This window comes from Nannospalax galili, unplaced genomic scaffold (genome assembly GCF_000622305.1).
Source record: "Nannospalax galili isolate Female #2095 unplaced genomic scaffold, S.galili_v1.0 scaffold1286, whole genome shotgun sequence".
Classification (NCBI taxonomy): Eukaryota; Metazoa; Chordata; class Mammalia; order Rodentia; family Spalacidae; genus Nannospalax; species Nannospalax galili.
The window spans coordinates 7,571-24,501 of NW_008354018.1; the positions used below are offsets into that span (position 1 = coordinate 7,571).

The following is a 16,931-nucleotide window of genomic DNA, read 5'->3' on the forward strand; positions in this document are numbered from 1 at the left end:
CTAAACATGATTAAGATGTATTGTGTGAAATGCATAAAAAATTGAATAAAAAATAGAAAAAGAGTTGTGTCCACAATTCAAAGTGGCCTGCTCCTGGGCAGCAGAAGGGAGGCTAGACTTGTTTTTCCTGCTCTTCCTGAGGTCTTATAGTCCAGGCAAGTGCTTGTGTTCTTGTCCTGAGAGACACAGTGGGCGTGACCTTAACTTTTGTCCTAACATTACGTTAAGCATTTCAGTACTCATGGCATTAAAAAAAATACATATTTACTTTTTGTGTTGTTTTCAGTTTTGTACTTTAGATCTTCGATGGAACAAGATGGACTTTAATGAATAAAATTACACGTTTTCACACATGACAGACATTAAAAATCTCCTCCTACCCTGGGTCCTGTCCCATTCCTTGTCTGGGTGCCCCAGACACCAGGGGAACCACCACTGCTTCCTGATGCTTTGCATCCAGACCAACCCAGTTCCTGCTCGCTGTCCCCAGGAGCCCTGTGGGACTGGTCTCGCCCTCATCTCCCTCTGCTTCCCTGGACTGCATGGCCCACCAGCCTCTTTCCTGGATGCCAGGGCTGACTTCTTGGCCTGGGGCCACCACTGCTTCCTGATCCCTTGCATCCAGATGGACCCAGTTCCTTCTCGAGGTCTCCAGGAGCCCTCTGGGCCTGGTCCCACCCTCACCTCGAGTTATAAAGAAAAATGAGATGATATATTTTGCACATAAATGGCTGGAACTGGAAAGCATCATATGAGTGAGATAACCGAGACTCATGAAGACAAACACCACATATTCTCTGTTATTTGTGGATCTTGTTAGAATCCAGGTGTGCAGCCACTCTGCCCCGGTGCAGTAAAATCTCACAAGACAGGCCCCAGAGGCCCCTTGAAAACAGGAATTGAGCCAGCAGCTGCACTGGCCACGAAGTGGCAGTTTCAACATTGGCTGTTTCCCTATGATAAGTTTAGAAGATAAACAGGCCCCTGCATTCATGACCCAAGGCCCGATTGCTGCAAGAGCTGTTTCAGTACAAGCTCCTTCCCCCTAAGTTTCACAATGTATAGACTTCTGCTTCCCAAAAATGTTTGAATTATTTTTTCCCACCTTCTACCTTCCCTAACCCCCTTTAAAAGCCTCCAGCCAGCAGCCTGCAGGTCAGTAGCCATTTCTCATCCTCAAGTTGAGGACTACCCCCACAACTTTCCAATTTCAATAAAACTTAGTTTGCCAGAGTCCTTCTGTGTGTTTGGGCACCTCCTTCCTGATTTATCTAACAGATCCTAGCTCCAAATCTTTATATGTGAATTTGTATCTTGAAGTAACTGCAGAAGCCAGGAAAGTGGAAAGTGACCATGGGAAGAGGCAGGCAGAAGGAGCTCTAGAGAATGGGATAGTAGGTCACAGGTACTGTCAATAGGGTAGTGGGAAATATGAGGGGTTTTAACTGGAGAGAGAAGAGACAGGTAACACAGAGAGAGAGGGAGGATGGAGAGATAAAAGTTAAAGATATTTGAGAAAGCCACAGGGAAACATTATTTTATTAGCATACTTAAGGCATATACAATATATATATGTACGTGTATATGTATATGTATTTTAAATGGAGCTACACCACACAGGGTGATAATGCTCCTTCCAAGAATAAGACTATCAACAAAAACCACAGTGTCAAACATGGGAAACCTCCCTTTATATAGTCAAAGAGACTCCCATAACAATATAAGCTACAGCCATTGCTCTTGGCTGCCTCCCAGAACTTAAAGATAAGACTATTGTCGAAAGCAACAAATACCTTGGACACCAAGCTTGGAAGAATAGAGCTCGAACTGACCCAGAATTCTCCCTGAAGGCCAGTTCTCATAGCAGTCAGAGGTTCTATGCAAGCTGCCAAGAGAAAAAAGTAAACAATACCCAGCTATAAAGCCTACAACCACAACAAAGCTGGGCCCAGCAAGATATCATTAATGATGTAATAGACTGGAGAGTGCATGTTCCTAGATAGGACTCCTATGTTAAACTTCACCCACCCAGGGCTCAGGGATCATTGTGAAAGAGGGGGCAGGAAGATTGTAAGAATGGGGTTAGTGCATGAACATGAAGAAACAGAGGCTTTCAGCCCTCTGGGAACTTGCTTATATGAACTTGCAACAATGGTGATAGTATTCACAAGACCCATGCTAACTTCATCAGACAAAAACTCAGCATAGAACTGGAGGCCCCAATCCTAGTCAAGAACTATTGGTAACTGATTACTGTGGGGTGAGGGAAAGTAGATCTTCTTTAAGGAAATGTCTCTAGATAGGGTGACTAAACTCCAGTGGATAAACTTGTGTTGAGAGACATCTGGGTACAAATGCTTGACTAGATAGGACTTAACATATATTACAGAATGTATGAAATCCAACAGGGGTTAAAGCGGGTGAGGAGGGGGGTCTAAATCTGATTAAGATCTATTATATGAAATGTACAAAAAGGTCAAAAAAAGAAGAAAAAGATTTACTTTAGTTAAAGGGTTACGTAAGACAGGAGGCATTCCTAGGAAAGTCATTCCCACAGTTGCCTAAAGATCTGTGTAATGATACCAGTTGACATGCCAACATGGATGGGGGAAATTTCACAATGCCTACCTATATGAAGAACTACAGGCAACCAATTTTTGCTAAGAGAGGGAAAACCAGTTTTCTCCAGGGACAAGCTCCCTGAGAGGTTATCCAATCCCACAGGATAAGCCATAAATATATATACATATGGGCAATACTAAATGAACTCATTAGGACATACATGTATATGTATACATAACAATGATTAAAGAAGAGGTCATGAAACTGAGGGGTGTGTGTGGAAGGAGTTAGTGGGGAGAGGGAGGAGTAGAAATGATGTAAATACAGTATTCATGTATGAGACTCCAAACAAAAAATTAAAATTTAAATTACATAAAAGACATTCTCACATCATGTAATTGGTGGCAAATTATATTAAGCATATTATTAGTATTTTCTTCCTATTTATGTTTTTTCTTTTGTGAGACATGTATTCAGGTCATTTTTCTCATTTAAAATAAAATTTCCTATTTTCCTTTTTTTAAAATATAAGCCCTTTCCTAGGTGACTAGTTGGGGAACATTCCCTCTCATTCCATATGCTTTCTTATCATTATATTGATATTTCCTTTGCTAATAGAGATGGTTTTTAATTTGATGCAATTCCATTCGTAAATTTTCAGTTTTGTTTACTGTGTTTTTAGGGCCACATCCAAAAAAATAATCACTTACATCAATGTCTTGAAGTGTTTTCCTCTAATAGTTTTATGATATAAATTTACTTAAAAATATTTTATTGAGTTTATGAGGTTTTATACAAAGTATTTTGGTCATATTCAGGCCCCTCTTCCATCTCCATCCCCATCTCACCCCGTCCCCCCAACTTCATATCTTCTACTATTATTCTTTTAAGGTCATACAGTCTAATTTACATCCCCAAGTGCTCTTGGGTGTGGGTCCATTCCTGGAGCCTGATCAATTTACCTGGCTTCACACCCTCTAAGATAACCAGGGCCCCCTCTCTCAGCAGCTATCACTTCTTCACTTAGCTGTTTACCCCCTGGCTTGAGCTTCCGTATGTGTAGCTAAAATTCTTTCCGGGAAGAGTGCACAACTTCTGACTCCTCTCCCAACAACCAAGCTGAAGTACGATTTTGCCAAAGTGCAGCCTGGGAAACCGGTGAGTTTATTGGGCTAACTTATAGAGCAATGGGTGAGGGTTTACTTACAAGAGTGTGGGTGCTCCCCCAAAGGAGCACCTCCTAAGGCCGCACTGGAAGCTGTTCATCCAAGTGTAGATGGTAGCTTCCCTACTGCCACTCAAAGGGTAGAAGAGCCTCCCCTATGCTTCCTCAGCTTGTATACCCTCAGCCCCTCATCCTTGTGCAACTAGGACTGACTGGTTGGTTGGGAGGGTCTTGTGACTCTCCCTGCCCCTCTTTTCTTGAAGAATGTGACAGTCAACAAGCTTAGCTGTGATGATCCTAGGCAGGTGGCCACAACCAAGCTTGGGAAGATGGTGTCTATGGTGCGTCTGAAGGAGGACAGTCCTATGCAACATTAGGTCTTATGCATGCAGTCACACTGCTGTGAGTTTGTGCAGGGTGAGAGATGTGGACTTTTTTCCTTCTTCTACATCTAGTTATCTAGTTTGGCCAGCACCATTTATTGAGCATGCTTTCTCGTTTTCCTCAATATGTGTCTTTGACCCCTTTCTAAAAAAAAAAAAAAAAAAAAAAAAACCTTCATGTAGCATGTAATAGATAGAATTACATGCTATCTCCAGATATGAAAAATACTAGATGTAGAAGAAGAAATGGTTTACAATATGTCACAGTGGAATTCAATACTCATTCTTTTGACTGATTTGCACCAGGTTTTTTTTAATAATATATATCCCAGTGATACTGTAGAATTTAGTTTTCTAATTTCTAATGCATTCATTAGTTTGCAGTCCTCTTTGTTACAAACTTCTGGGTGAATTTTTATTTCTTATTTTTTCTCTTTGAAAATTTCATACATAATTATATACATTATATTTTGATCATATCAATCCTCACTCTCCAACTCCTCCAAGACCCCACCCTGTCACACTCCTCTCTCAACTTCATAACCCACTGTGGCACTTGATTTTCTTCCCTTTTCCCTTCTTGGGAGGCTCAGCTGGAGCTCCCTCCCAAGGCCCCAGGCTCACAGACTATCATAAGGCATTTTTAGTTTGGGTTTCCTTTATAGTAGGGAGTAAGAGGGTGACTTACAAGGAAACCACAGCTGCTTCTGCACCCTGCCCACAGTCTTCATTAGCTTTCACCCCGAGGTCTCAGCCCAGGTCTGTAAATGCCCCATCTCCACTTTCACACTTGCAGGACGCTCCCGTCATTGTAGCCACACACCCTTCCTTTTTCCATTTCAAACTCTTGTCTCCTCAGCTAACTTTCCTCAGTGGACTGGGCCCTTCTTCCCAGGGTGACCTGGGCTCGCCTGTAGCTCAGGCTTCTTAGGGAAATAAGTGCTTTCCGGGCTACACGCACTGAGTCAGATCAGTGCTGTCCCACGCAGTTTGTATGGATGAGTACAGGGTCATCTACTGGAGGGTCGGCAATCACTAGTGGCCATTTCATTGAAGAAAACTGAGTGTCCCTACCCCAGCAGCCTCCAACTGTCAAAGATCCTCAGCTAGGGGTGGGCCTTGGGAGCCCCTCTGGGGGATCTTTTCAGAAGGTCTATGTTAGGTCCTACCTCAATTCTGAGTCACCCTGTGGAGAATCACTGCTCTGATAGAGGTTGCTGTCAATAGGATGTTCTACCTCTCATTAACATGACTCTCAGAAGCACTCAGGTAAAAAGCCTTTAATCTCATGTCCTGAGGGTGCCACAAAAACACAGATTCTGATTCAGTACAGTTGAGATGGAATCCTCAATTATTGCTTCCTAAAAATCTCTCCAGTGATGCCATGTAGGATTCAAAGACCACACTTTCAGTAGTAAGGGCTGTATGCTGTTTTTTAAAATGTACAGTACAGTTAGTAAGAAGAAAATGAGGTATTTATTCATTGTTATATTACTAGACAATGGAACTGGTAAATGCATGAAATGATATAATTTCTTGAACATTAATTTTCATCTTGTGAAGCTTTCCCATAGGCTTGACTATTTTTTAATGGGGATTAGATCCAGGGGCAGCACACATGCTAGGTGCGTGCTCTACCACTAAGCTATACATACAGCTCTGTATAGCTTCTTTGTATATTATTTTGACAGAATAATAACATCTAATCTAATGAAAAGCATGTTACAAGCAACATACTACAAATGAGACAGTGAATTCTGGTTGGGGGACGTCTGCACGAAGGCATGGCACTCACAGTTTTGACTTGCCACCTTTGAAAAGTTCACATCCGCTTGCTGGCTTCTCCGCTTGTTACTGACAAGTGGCTCCAGCTGCTGACATTGTTGCACCACATTTCAGTCTACAAATGTTCTGGGCCACATTTACTGCTGCCCTGTAATGCATGCAACCTGTGGTCACAGGTTGAACATGCTTGGGACTCTAAGCTCATTGCAAATAACTCACTAGCATCAAAAACTAAGTTTAGGAACCTCCTAGAACTTTTTTCAGGGCATCCTTCATGTCTTTATTGTGGAGGCTGTAGATCATGGGGATGAAGAAAGGAGTCAAAACTGAGTAGAATGAAGTTGTGAACTTCTGCATGCCCTTTGCTTGTCCTGACCCAGGGCTTACATATGTCATCATGACTGAGCCGTAGAACAGAAATACAACAGACAGATGTGATGAACAAGTAGAGAAGGCCTTCTTTCAGGTAGCAGCAGAGGAAACCTGCACCACGGCTCTCAGCACTAGGGTGTATGAGCCAATAATATAGAAAAATGTGGCAAAGATGAGGAGGGAGATCATGGTGCCACAAATGAGAACAGTGCCTGGGACTGGGACACAGGCTGATACCAGAGCCAGCAAGGGGCCGAGGTCACATAGAAAGTCATCAATCACATTTGGGCCACAAAATGGTAGTTGAGTGATGAGTATCACTGGGACCAGAAACCAGAGAAACCCATAGACCCAGCAAAAGATGACCAGGCTACTACAAAATTTAGTGGTCATGACAGTGGGATAGTGCAGTGGGCGGCAGATTGCCAGGAACCTGTCATAGGCCATGATGGAGAGAAATAAGCATTCAGTGGTGCCCAGAGAGAAGAAGAAGCACAACTGGAGGAGGCATCGAGCGAAGGAGATGGCTTTGGTCCTGGAGAGGAAGTTGACCAGCATGTTGGGCACATCGGAGTTGATGTAGCATATCTCAAGGAAGGAGAAGTTGGCCAATAGAATGTACATGGGAGTGTGGAGCCGGTGATCCCAGTGCACTGTGCACACAATAGCCATGTTTCTAAGCAGAGTCAAGATGTAAGTCACAAAGAATATGGAGAAAAGGAAGATCTGCATTTCCCTGGGACAGGGGAAGCCTAAGAGGATGAAGTCAGTCACAGTGTGGGAGGTGTTCTGTCTTCTGAGGTCACGGTCTTCCATTCTGTGAGGATTACACGCCCACAGGTTATGCTTCTTAAGTCCTCTTCAGGACAGTGAGCACCCTTTCCTGGTTATGGGACAAGGGTCTAGAACATCAGTTTCCTTTTGTTTGTTTGATTGGGCACCCAAATAACATAGTTGTTTCTGTCAACTTATTTTATATATTCCTATTTATAATTTTGTATAAACCACTAGTCAATAACCATAGTAAATACCAGTAGCCTTGGGATGATTTTTTAGGAAAGTTTTCTTGTTATTAAAATAAAGATAAAAATGAAAATATTTCCTTTCTGTATTTCTCAGTGAGCACCCAATATTGGAGAACACTGGTCTAGATAATTCAGATAAATGTCTGGTAAAAGTTAAACTAAGATCTCAACTTTTGACTTAATTCACCTATAAAGAGGAGAATTGACAATTACTGAGCAAAGAAATTAAATAATTTAAGCAACACAGAAGAGAGAAAGTGAGCTTAAAAAACCAGTCATTCCTGCATTCTCTCCCCTTCCATGAACGCTCCCTCACCACACCCCTTACTAGTTTCTTTAAAAAAGTTTATTTATTTATTTATTTTTGGTTTTATTTATTTTTTTGCTGTTGTTGGTTGTGTTTCTACAGGGTCTCCCTAGTCCTCCTGGAAGTCATGATGTGAACCAGGGTGACCTCCATTTCAAAGAGCTCCACATGCCTCTGCCTCCCCAGGGCTGATATTAAAGGCACACACCACCACACCCGATATTGATTTATTTATTTTTCCTTTATGTGTATGAGTGTTTTGCTTACATATATATGAGTGCAATAAGTGTGTGCAATGCCCACAGAGGTCAGAAGATTGTGTCAGACCTCCAGGAACTGGAGTTACATACAGTTGTTAGATGCCATGTGGGTGCTGGGAACCAAATTTTGACCATGTTCCAGAGGCATAGTCCCATATCCAATAGAATTTGGGAACCACAATTTGGACTCTGTGGGCTTAAAAAAAAAGATATGAACTTAGATGGGCAAGTAAGTAAAGGTGGCTCTGGGAGGAGATTGGGGAGGGTTGAATATGATCAAGATACTTTGTATGATAATATCACCGGACGTGGTGGCACTCACCTCTAATCCCAGCACTCGGGAAGCAGAGGCAGGTGAATCTCTGTCAGTTTGAGGTCAGCCTGGTCCACATAGTGAGTTCCAGGGCAGCTGGGGCTACAGGGAGACCCTGTCTCAAAAAGACAAAAAAAAAAAAGAAAAGAAAAGAAAAGAAAATATCAAAGAAGTAATGCTTTAAAAAAACAAGAAAAAAGGAGAAAGAAATCAGTTATACATAAAGGGAATAACTTAAAGCAAGTTGTAACTCACTTGCATTAGGTGCTGTTTCTAGGGTATGATCATATCCTGTCTGACAGAGGTATAGTATATGGACCCAAGGCTTTGGTGTTATTATAATCTCATGGAGAAACTTTGGAAAGATGTGGCTTGTATTAAGACACACCGAGGGACCAGCATGGCCTTTGGAGAACTTATATCTGTGCTAGAATCTGGCTCTGTCACTTCACAAGCAGTGCTTTCTCAGGAAGGAAATGTTACTTTCTCCATCACATGTGAATAATAATATATACCTAGCAATGACATGAGACTTACATAAAACAATATATGCAAAAGGATGGCTAGGGATATGGCTCAGTGGGAAACACTTGCTTTGCAAGTGTGATATTTTGAGTTCAAATCCCCAGAACCCAAATAAGTCTAGACGTGACAGCATGTGTTTGTAACCTCCATGCTCCTAAGGCAAGATGGCGGGGCGGAGACACAAGAATTCCCAGAAGCTCGCTGGCCAGCTGGCCTGGTATACACAGAGGAACAAGAGAACCCGCCTCAAACAAAGTGGGAAATGAGGACCAACATTTGAAGTTGTCCTCTGACCCCAACACGTGGCAGCACACTTACACATATGAACATACACATATACACACAGACATATACATACACAATTTTAAAAAGTAGTTTACAGATTGTAAAATGCTGTAGAAAGATAAACTATTAGAACCATGAGGAATTACTATGCTGGAGCCCGAACTCCCTTGATGAGCTCATTTTTTTTTAAAAAAAAAGGAGGGGGTTAGTCAGTGTGTGTTTTATTTGCATATGAAAGGGAGAAAGTGCTCCCCAGGCTTCCTATGGTTGCACACCAAGTAATCTCAGCACTTGGGAGGCCCAGGCAGGATGAGTACCTTGAGTTTCAGGACAGTCTGAGCTACGTAATGGGTTCTCAGGAGACCTGGGCTATGAAGTGAGATTTTATCTCAACAACAAAATGAAGCAAACCAGACTAAACCAAACCAAGGTGCTGGGGAGACAGCTTAGTTGAAGGGTGTGTGCTTACTGTGCCCAAAGCTCCAGATTTGTCTCCCAGATAGCATGCATGTGCACACACACACACACCACCACCACCGCCACCACCATCACCACCACCACGACAACTACCATCAAAATACAAAACAAAACAAAAACTAAAAATCGACTTTTTTTCCCCACTAAACACAGCAGAGCTCATCTTTCCTTCCCCATGTGCTATGGCAGATGCCATTACAGTCTTCAATGACAGCATCATTTTTTGGTGGCTGTCGTTGTGATCTTAAGGCTACCAGGTTTCAACCTGCAAACTTTCCTGGCTGATCCCTTCCCCATGGCACCCTCCTTACCTTGCCTCCCTGTGGGATGTTCTGTGGAAGCAAAAATCAGTCTGTTTTGAGATGGCCATAAGAGAATAGCACTGAGAATATCACTCAGAACAGGAAGCTCATAGAAGCCTTATTTTGATGCAACTTGTTTTCTCTTGGTTATTCTTCAACTTACTATTTTATTCAGTTCAGCAAAAATAGGACACTTTATTATTATTTTTTAACTGATTGGGATGAGAAGAATGCTTATCTAATTTTAAACCATAATCCAGCTCAAATTTTAACCCATTAAAAAGTTTGGTGTATAGATCTATTATCTCTGTTTCACCCATTTTCCATCTTATAAGAAAAGGGCTCTCAAATGCTGCATTCACCTTTCCTTAACAGCATCAATTAGAAAAAAATCCAATAAACTCAGGAATAAATTTGACCCTCAATATGTGTAAAGCTTTTAGAAGTTTTCAGTTTTTGTGTTAGCATGTTAGCACATGACCAGATAGCACACACTCCAGATTTATTGGATCAGCCTTCACTAGGGGAAATTAATGGATCAAGGCTTAGTCAAAATGGATCAAGGCATGCATATGTCTTTGTTAATTATAATTAAAATGACACATAGAATTTAGGACATTACATCCTAAGAGGGACAGTCCAAATTTCAAACTGTAGGATTTTAGCTACGTGATTGAACATACAGTAACCGTCCTTCTAATATGCTTAGGATGTAAGATCAAAGTGAGGAAAACTGTTTAGTCTGGATTCCAGGTTCTAAGTTTGGGGCTGGGGGAGAGGAATCACCAGCTCTTCCCGCATATGATGGGGGGGCGGTGGTTCCAATTTTGGAGTTGCAGTGATAGGAACTGATAAGCCAGCCAGGGGTCAGAGAAACTGCCTTAGCACTGGCATCTGTTGCTCTCTGGTCCACACACATGACTTTGCAGGACATGGCTTCTGCTTTGGAAAAGCCTCCTTTGTTTTCAAAGTCTATGCAGGTTCCTATTGCCGTTAGTTTATAATTACTTTACACTGGACCATTACTTTACACTTTTGATTTTTATTGAGTTTGCGCTCTACTAAAGTCCTTAGAGTTTGTTCACAGAACTTAAAAAAACAAGACATCCCATTTGATGCTTGTATCATTGAGTTTTTGAACTGAAAGAAGCTACTTACTCAATTTTATCAAGTGTTTCAGTCTATTAACATCTTTTGAATTGGCTTTTAGAAACTAAATTAGCTTTCCCTTTTTACTGTCTATATACTTGATAACTATTATTATGTGTTTCACGTGTCTCATTAAAATATGTAGAACATGAAAAAATGTTTTTTTTTCAATTAGCAGAACTTTTCCTGTACTATGCTAACATCTAATACCAGCAATTGTGTACCCTAGTTAAGACAAAAACATTTGCTGGGAAGGTGAGGACAATGATGCATTTTGGGAAAACATTTTGGTATCAATAAGTGGTATCAAATCACTTCTTAAAAATTGTGCAGAAGGGGACTGGAGAGATGGCTCAGTGGTTAAGAGCACTCATTAGCTGTTCTCGCAGAGAACCCAGGTTCGATTCCCAGCATCCACATGGCAGCTAACAACTGTTAGTAACTCCAGTTCTAAGAGAATCCAAAGCATTCTTCTGACCTCTGAGGGTATTGTATGACACGGGGGCACTGACACACTTGCAGGCAATATATTTTTACACATAAAATATAAATAAACTTTAAAAAATTGTGCAGGAGAAACCTTAGATTTTATATTTATGGCATTAATATATGACTTCTGCTTCATTTCAGTTTAAAACAATTTCTTTCATTTATGATTCTTTTCAAAAAAAGATTTTTATTATTATTATTTTTTATTTTGTGTGTATGAGTGTAATGCCTGCATGTAGATAAGTGCACCCGTGTTGTGCAATGCCTGCAGAGGTCAGAAGAGGGCATCAGATCCCCTGGAACTGGAGCTAAGGACAGTTAGTCGCCATGTGGGTGCTGGGAATGGAACCCAGGTCCTCTGCAAGAGGAGCCAGTCCTCTTAACTGCTGAGCCATCTCTTCACACCATGGGTGCTTATTCTTTAGAGAAATGATTTTAAATTCATCTGTAAATTCTCTCAGCACCCTAGAATATAATTTATCTAGGTTTGGGAGCATAAGTTATTTAAAACAATTGAGTATTGCTTCATTTTTATGTCAGTTCTTTTATATATTTTTGTTTTGTTTTCTGAGACATGGTCTTGCTGCTTAGACCAGGCTGGCCTCAAATTTGCTGTGATCCCATGTCCCTGCCTCCTAGTGTTGAAATTACAGGTGGCACACAGACCAGTTTTCTTATAGTTTCTCTTCTTTTGTTCTTCCTTCTGTGGAGTGGGGGCCGTCCTTTGTCTCTGTTTTAATCTTGGGGGTGGGGGTGTCAGTCTTTTGAGGCTTGTTCTTTAAAGTTCATTCTGCTGTGTAGTTGTTTATTGGCTTCAATCATTTCAACTTCAGCTAAGTTTACTGAGAGCGTACTATAGTCTTGTATGCGTTTCAATACAACGAATGCCTTGTAACATATATTTATATACTACCTGGTGTAACGTCTTTGAAATAGTAAATATTATGCTTTTAAAATTAAAGGACATTTTGAGAAGTGAAATTTCACTGCATGTTGTGGAATCAAATCATTTACCTCTGTATTTATATATGAAACTTACTAATTTAAATCTAAAATATAATTTTCTCTTTCTTTTTAAATTAGCACAGATGGATGGTTAGGAGAACTTGCCCTCAGTGCTGTTCAGTATGAAATGAAACTATATTCAGGGCAACTGATGGCAGATTAACTCATAAAAAATCTTTTCTAAGCCGGGCGTGGTGGCGCACGCCTTTAATTCCAGCACTCAGGAGACAGAGGCAGACGGATCTCTGTGAGTTCAAGGCCAGCCTGGTCTACATAGTGAGTTCCAGGACAGCTGGAGCTACAGGGAAACCCTGCTTCAAAAAGACAAAAAAAAATCTTTTCTAGCAATTTAAAACAATGAGGGCTTTAAACACATTTGTACTCAATGAACACAATTCGAGATGCAGAAATAGTAAATAAACTCATCTAAGAGTGCATAGGAAATTCCTAGCATGTGTGTTAACATGCAGAATTCCGACCACAAGGAATAAACAAGTAAGGAATGCTGATGTTTTATGTGGCAAAGGTTTATGTAGCTCCTTATATTTAATAGAGTTCTTCACATTTGAAGAACATTTAAGTTCTTCAAATACTTTTCTGTAGAAAAACAAATGAGACAAATATACAGAGAAATCATGGAAAAAATAAAACTGAAAGTTAATAGCAGTCACTACTACAAATAAGATGAAAAATTATATTTTTCTTTGTACATCTGTACTTCAGAATTTTTCAGTGAATGTATATTACTTTTATAATCTGAAAAGATTATTGTAAAATATTGATTTTTGAAAGGACTTACAGTTTCCAAGCGCCTTTTGTGATCTTTGCATTTTCTAGTGTTGGAAGTTGCTAGGAAGACTTCACTCCTGCTGTGCTTGGCTAACCATGTGGGATGTTATCGCTCTTCATCTGCTGTTTGGATTCCAAGCTGATAGATTCTTGTACTAGTCAGGGCTGTGGTGAAAGGGCCCTAGAGGACCTACAGGCTGTATTTTATTTTGGGGTGGCCAATACCAGTTCATAAACATGGGGATTAGAAATCGAATTTTAAAAACTGGCATGTAACATTATGAGGAGTAGCACCCATCAATTTCTCAGAAAGACTGTATTCTTTACTTTTGGTCACTGGAACATTTCATCCTCATTGTAATTTTCATCCCTAAAAGAAACAAAAATGTAAATGGCATTAGTTTAAAACTGGGAGTTTTGCTTCAGTTCAGCAAATCTAATTTTAAGGAGAATGCTGAAGTGTCTACTAAAACTCATAAAGTTGTGCTCATCATAGAAAAGATTAAGTGACAGCAATATAACAAGTTTTAATTTTTTTTCTTTTTCAGTTGATGTAATCTGTGAGCAATGATTCCTTTTAATACTAAAAACTACTGGGTAGGAAAATTCTTTCTTACACTTATATTGTGTCCTGAAATAAGGGTTTTCCATGTCTCACATTTAAGAAATCTGGGCATCTGCTCTTTGTTGATGTAGTTGACTTAGGCACGGAAGGAGAATAAGGACAGTGTCTGCAGACAAGTCTTTCTCTTCCCTTCACTTCCCTGGATCTCAGAGTCTGTCCCTTGTGTCTGCATTTGGAATGCATGTGGGATTTTTTCCCCCAGTTGGAGAATATGGCCTCCCACCTCTGCCAGCAAGGATGATAATGAAAACTTGGATTATTTACTTGTCCCTGGTTAAATTATTGCTGGACCAACGCCAGTTTGCTTAAAGTGGGTGTTCTCTTTGCTGAGATTCTCTGAGGAAGACGGACTTTATCTCAAGGACCCATTTGAGATAAATTTGGAAACAAATTTATTCCAAATAGCTGAGATTCCCCAGAACGCATCTCCACTCCACTCCTCTGTAGCCTCACCACTTCCAACCTCCTCCACCCCCACCCTGTGCCCTGCTGGCCTTGAACCCAGGCCCACTCCAGTTCCTCTGCATCTGATTCCTGCACTAGCTTCCTAACCTTACCTAAACCCCCATCATAGATTTCACTGGCTCCTGATCTGTCTGACACAGGCCAGCTCTAATGCACTTATTTCTATATTGGAGCATGGCTTCTTTCTTCCATTGACATTTTCCACTTGTGTATTCATTTCTGAGCCAAGCTCTCTCTCTGATCGAAGGAAAGTCTGCTTTGCTTACCTATTTTTGAGTTCATTACATGGGTCCAAAAATCTATGCATAACTCACTGCTGTGTCTTATGCATATTACCAGTCAATATTTATTGAACTCATATTACATGTTATAGTTTATGAATAAACACACTTAATTTCTATAATAATTCAGTGAGTTCATTTTTAACTATTGTTTTTATTTTAGAGATGAGATTACTGAAGCTTGGGTAAGTTAAATAATTTGCTAAGGGTATCACATCTCATAAATTGGAAGGCCAAGATCTGAACTTGGTTCTATCTGAGAAAAGAGCTTGAATTCTTAAACATGAAATTATCCTGGATCTTGACTTGAATGAGAAAAAGAAAACAATATTTATGTTTCATTTTATTTGGAAACAGGCTGTGATGGTTGGTCTTGACTGTCAGCTTCATTGGACCTGGAACTGATAAGAGACAACTCTGGGAAAGTCCCTGAGGACATTTCCAGGCAGCATTAATAACACCCTCCCCCAGAGTGGAAGCACCTCTGGCTGTGGCTCATATGCAAAGAGCTCTGAGGGGAAAAGCAATGCTACTGCGTCTTTCAACCTTCACTTTTTAAAAAAGTTTTTAATTGAATTTTTGCAAATTTCATACAAGATGTATATATATATATATATATATACATATATATACACACACACACATGTATTGTTTTCCTTTTGAGTCAGGGTCTCCCTGTAGCCCCAGCTGACCTAGAACTCACTATGTAGACCAGGCTGACCTTGAACTCACAGAGATCCGCCTGCCTCTGTTGGGATTAAAGGGTGTGCCACCATGCCCAGCTTCATACAAGATATTTTGATAATATTTCAGCTCCCTCCGCTATCTGTACCCTTTTTAAGATTCTCCACTTGATTTAATTTACACACACACTCACACACACACACAAACACATACACATACACACACAGGCCTATCTAGTCAAATTTGTGTCCCCTAATGCCTTTCCGTGAGGGTTTATCGACTGGATCCGGGTTAACTTACCCAAGGTCACACCCTTAGAGAAGACTGACTCCCTCTCAGCAACTGTTGATTGCCAGTAATTCCTCAGAGAGGGTTGGGATTTCTTACCCACTTCCTCACTTCTGTCCTGGGATTTTTGTCTGGTTTTGAGCTTACATGGAACTTATGCATGCTGTCACCATTGCTGTGAGTTCATACTACTAAGTGATCAGCTGTCTAGGAAACTCTTTTTTCTTGTGGTCAACTACCACCCCTGGCCTGTAGTATGCTCTCCCTTATGGCTTTGACCTTTTAGCAATAGGCTCCTAGGCCTGATATCAGTGTCAGGTATGAGCTCTGTCTTGTAAAGTATACCTTAAATTCAATTAGTAAGTGGTTGGTTACTCCCACAGCATTCATGGCACTATTGCACCAGTGGGCATATTTTGCCAGGCTAGTTGTTGTTGTAGCTTGCAGGATTCACAGCTGTACAAGGCTGATGGTTACTCTTCTCTTTCAGTAGTATGCATAACACCTTCCAGCACTATGAAAGCTAGCCGGTAGAGATGAAGCTTTGAAATCAGTTCCGACATGATTTCCCCTTGTTTATTCTACAACTCATAGAGGTAGTGTCTTCAGCAATGGGGTCTTACTGTGAAGTTCTGGTGGGTAAGTGAGAACCAGGCAATGGTCACTATTTTTTGAGAGTTTATGGGACCCCTGGTCAACAGCCTTTTCTTTTCTGACCTGTCCACCTTCACTTCCTGCTGGTAAGTGCACCTATCCTGCTGTTGCTGCTTCTACTGTCGTCCTTCAATGATATTGAACAGACTGAAGACCAATAGCTTAGAGCCTGGAGATATGGCTCAGCAGTTAAGAGCATATTTTAGTGTTGCAGAGGACTGGAGCTCAATTCCCAGCACCTATTTCTGGTGGCTCACAATTGCCTGTAACTCCATCTCCAGATTTGATACCTCTGGCCTTAGCTGGGACCTGAAGCCATGAGCACATGCCCATATACAGACACATACAAATAATACAATGAAAAATAATAAAAACAAATATTTTAAAAGACCAGCAGCTCTTCAGGAATTCTTCGACTTTCGGCACCGGATCAGGAATGCTGAAGCATCCATCCCTGACTTCCATCAGCTACCTGACTTTCATCTCTCAAGCATGCACATGGCCATTGCTGCACTACGTAGCCTCTGTTGTGGAAGCCAGTCTAAGAAGTCCTTTTTTATAATAGGTATTTGTTGTACTGGTTCTCTTCCTCTTAGAGAACCCTGACAAGCTCATTCTGTAACCTAGGCTGACGTGGACCTTGCTACGTAGACCATGTTGGCCTATAACTTATGATTCTCCTATCTCAACCTCTTAAGCTTTGAGATTAGAGATATGAACTTGATCTTGTTTTTCAAAGGC

At 40.9% G+C, this 16,931-nt stretch overlaps 1 protein-coding gene across 1 annotated transcript; it reads right to left on the reverse strand.

Moving 5' to 3' along the window:
- Window positions 1-6,132: 6,132 nt before the first annotated feature.
- Window positions 6,133-7,083, reverse strand: LOC103748475 (olfactory receptor 11H6-like). The gene is given in 1 exon segment (XM_008851108.1): window positions 6,133-7,083. A coding segment is annotated over 1 exon segment (951 nt).
- Between the last annotated feature and the right edge of the window lie 9,848 nt (window positions 7,084-16,931).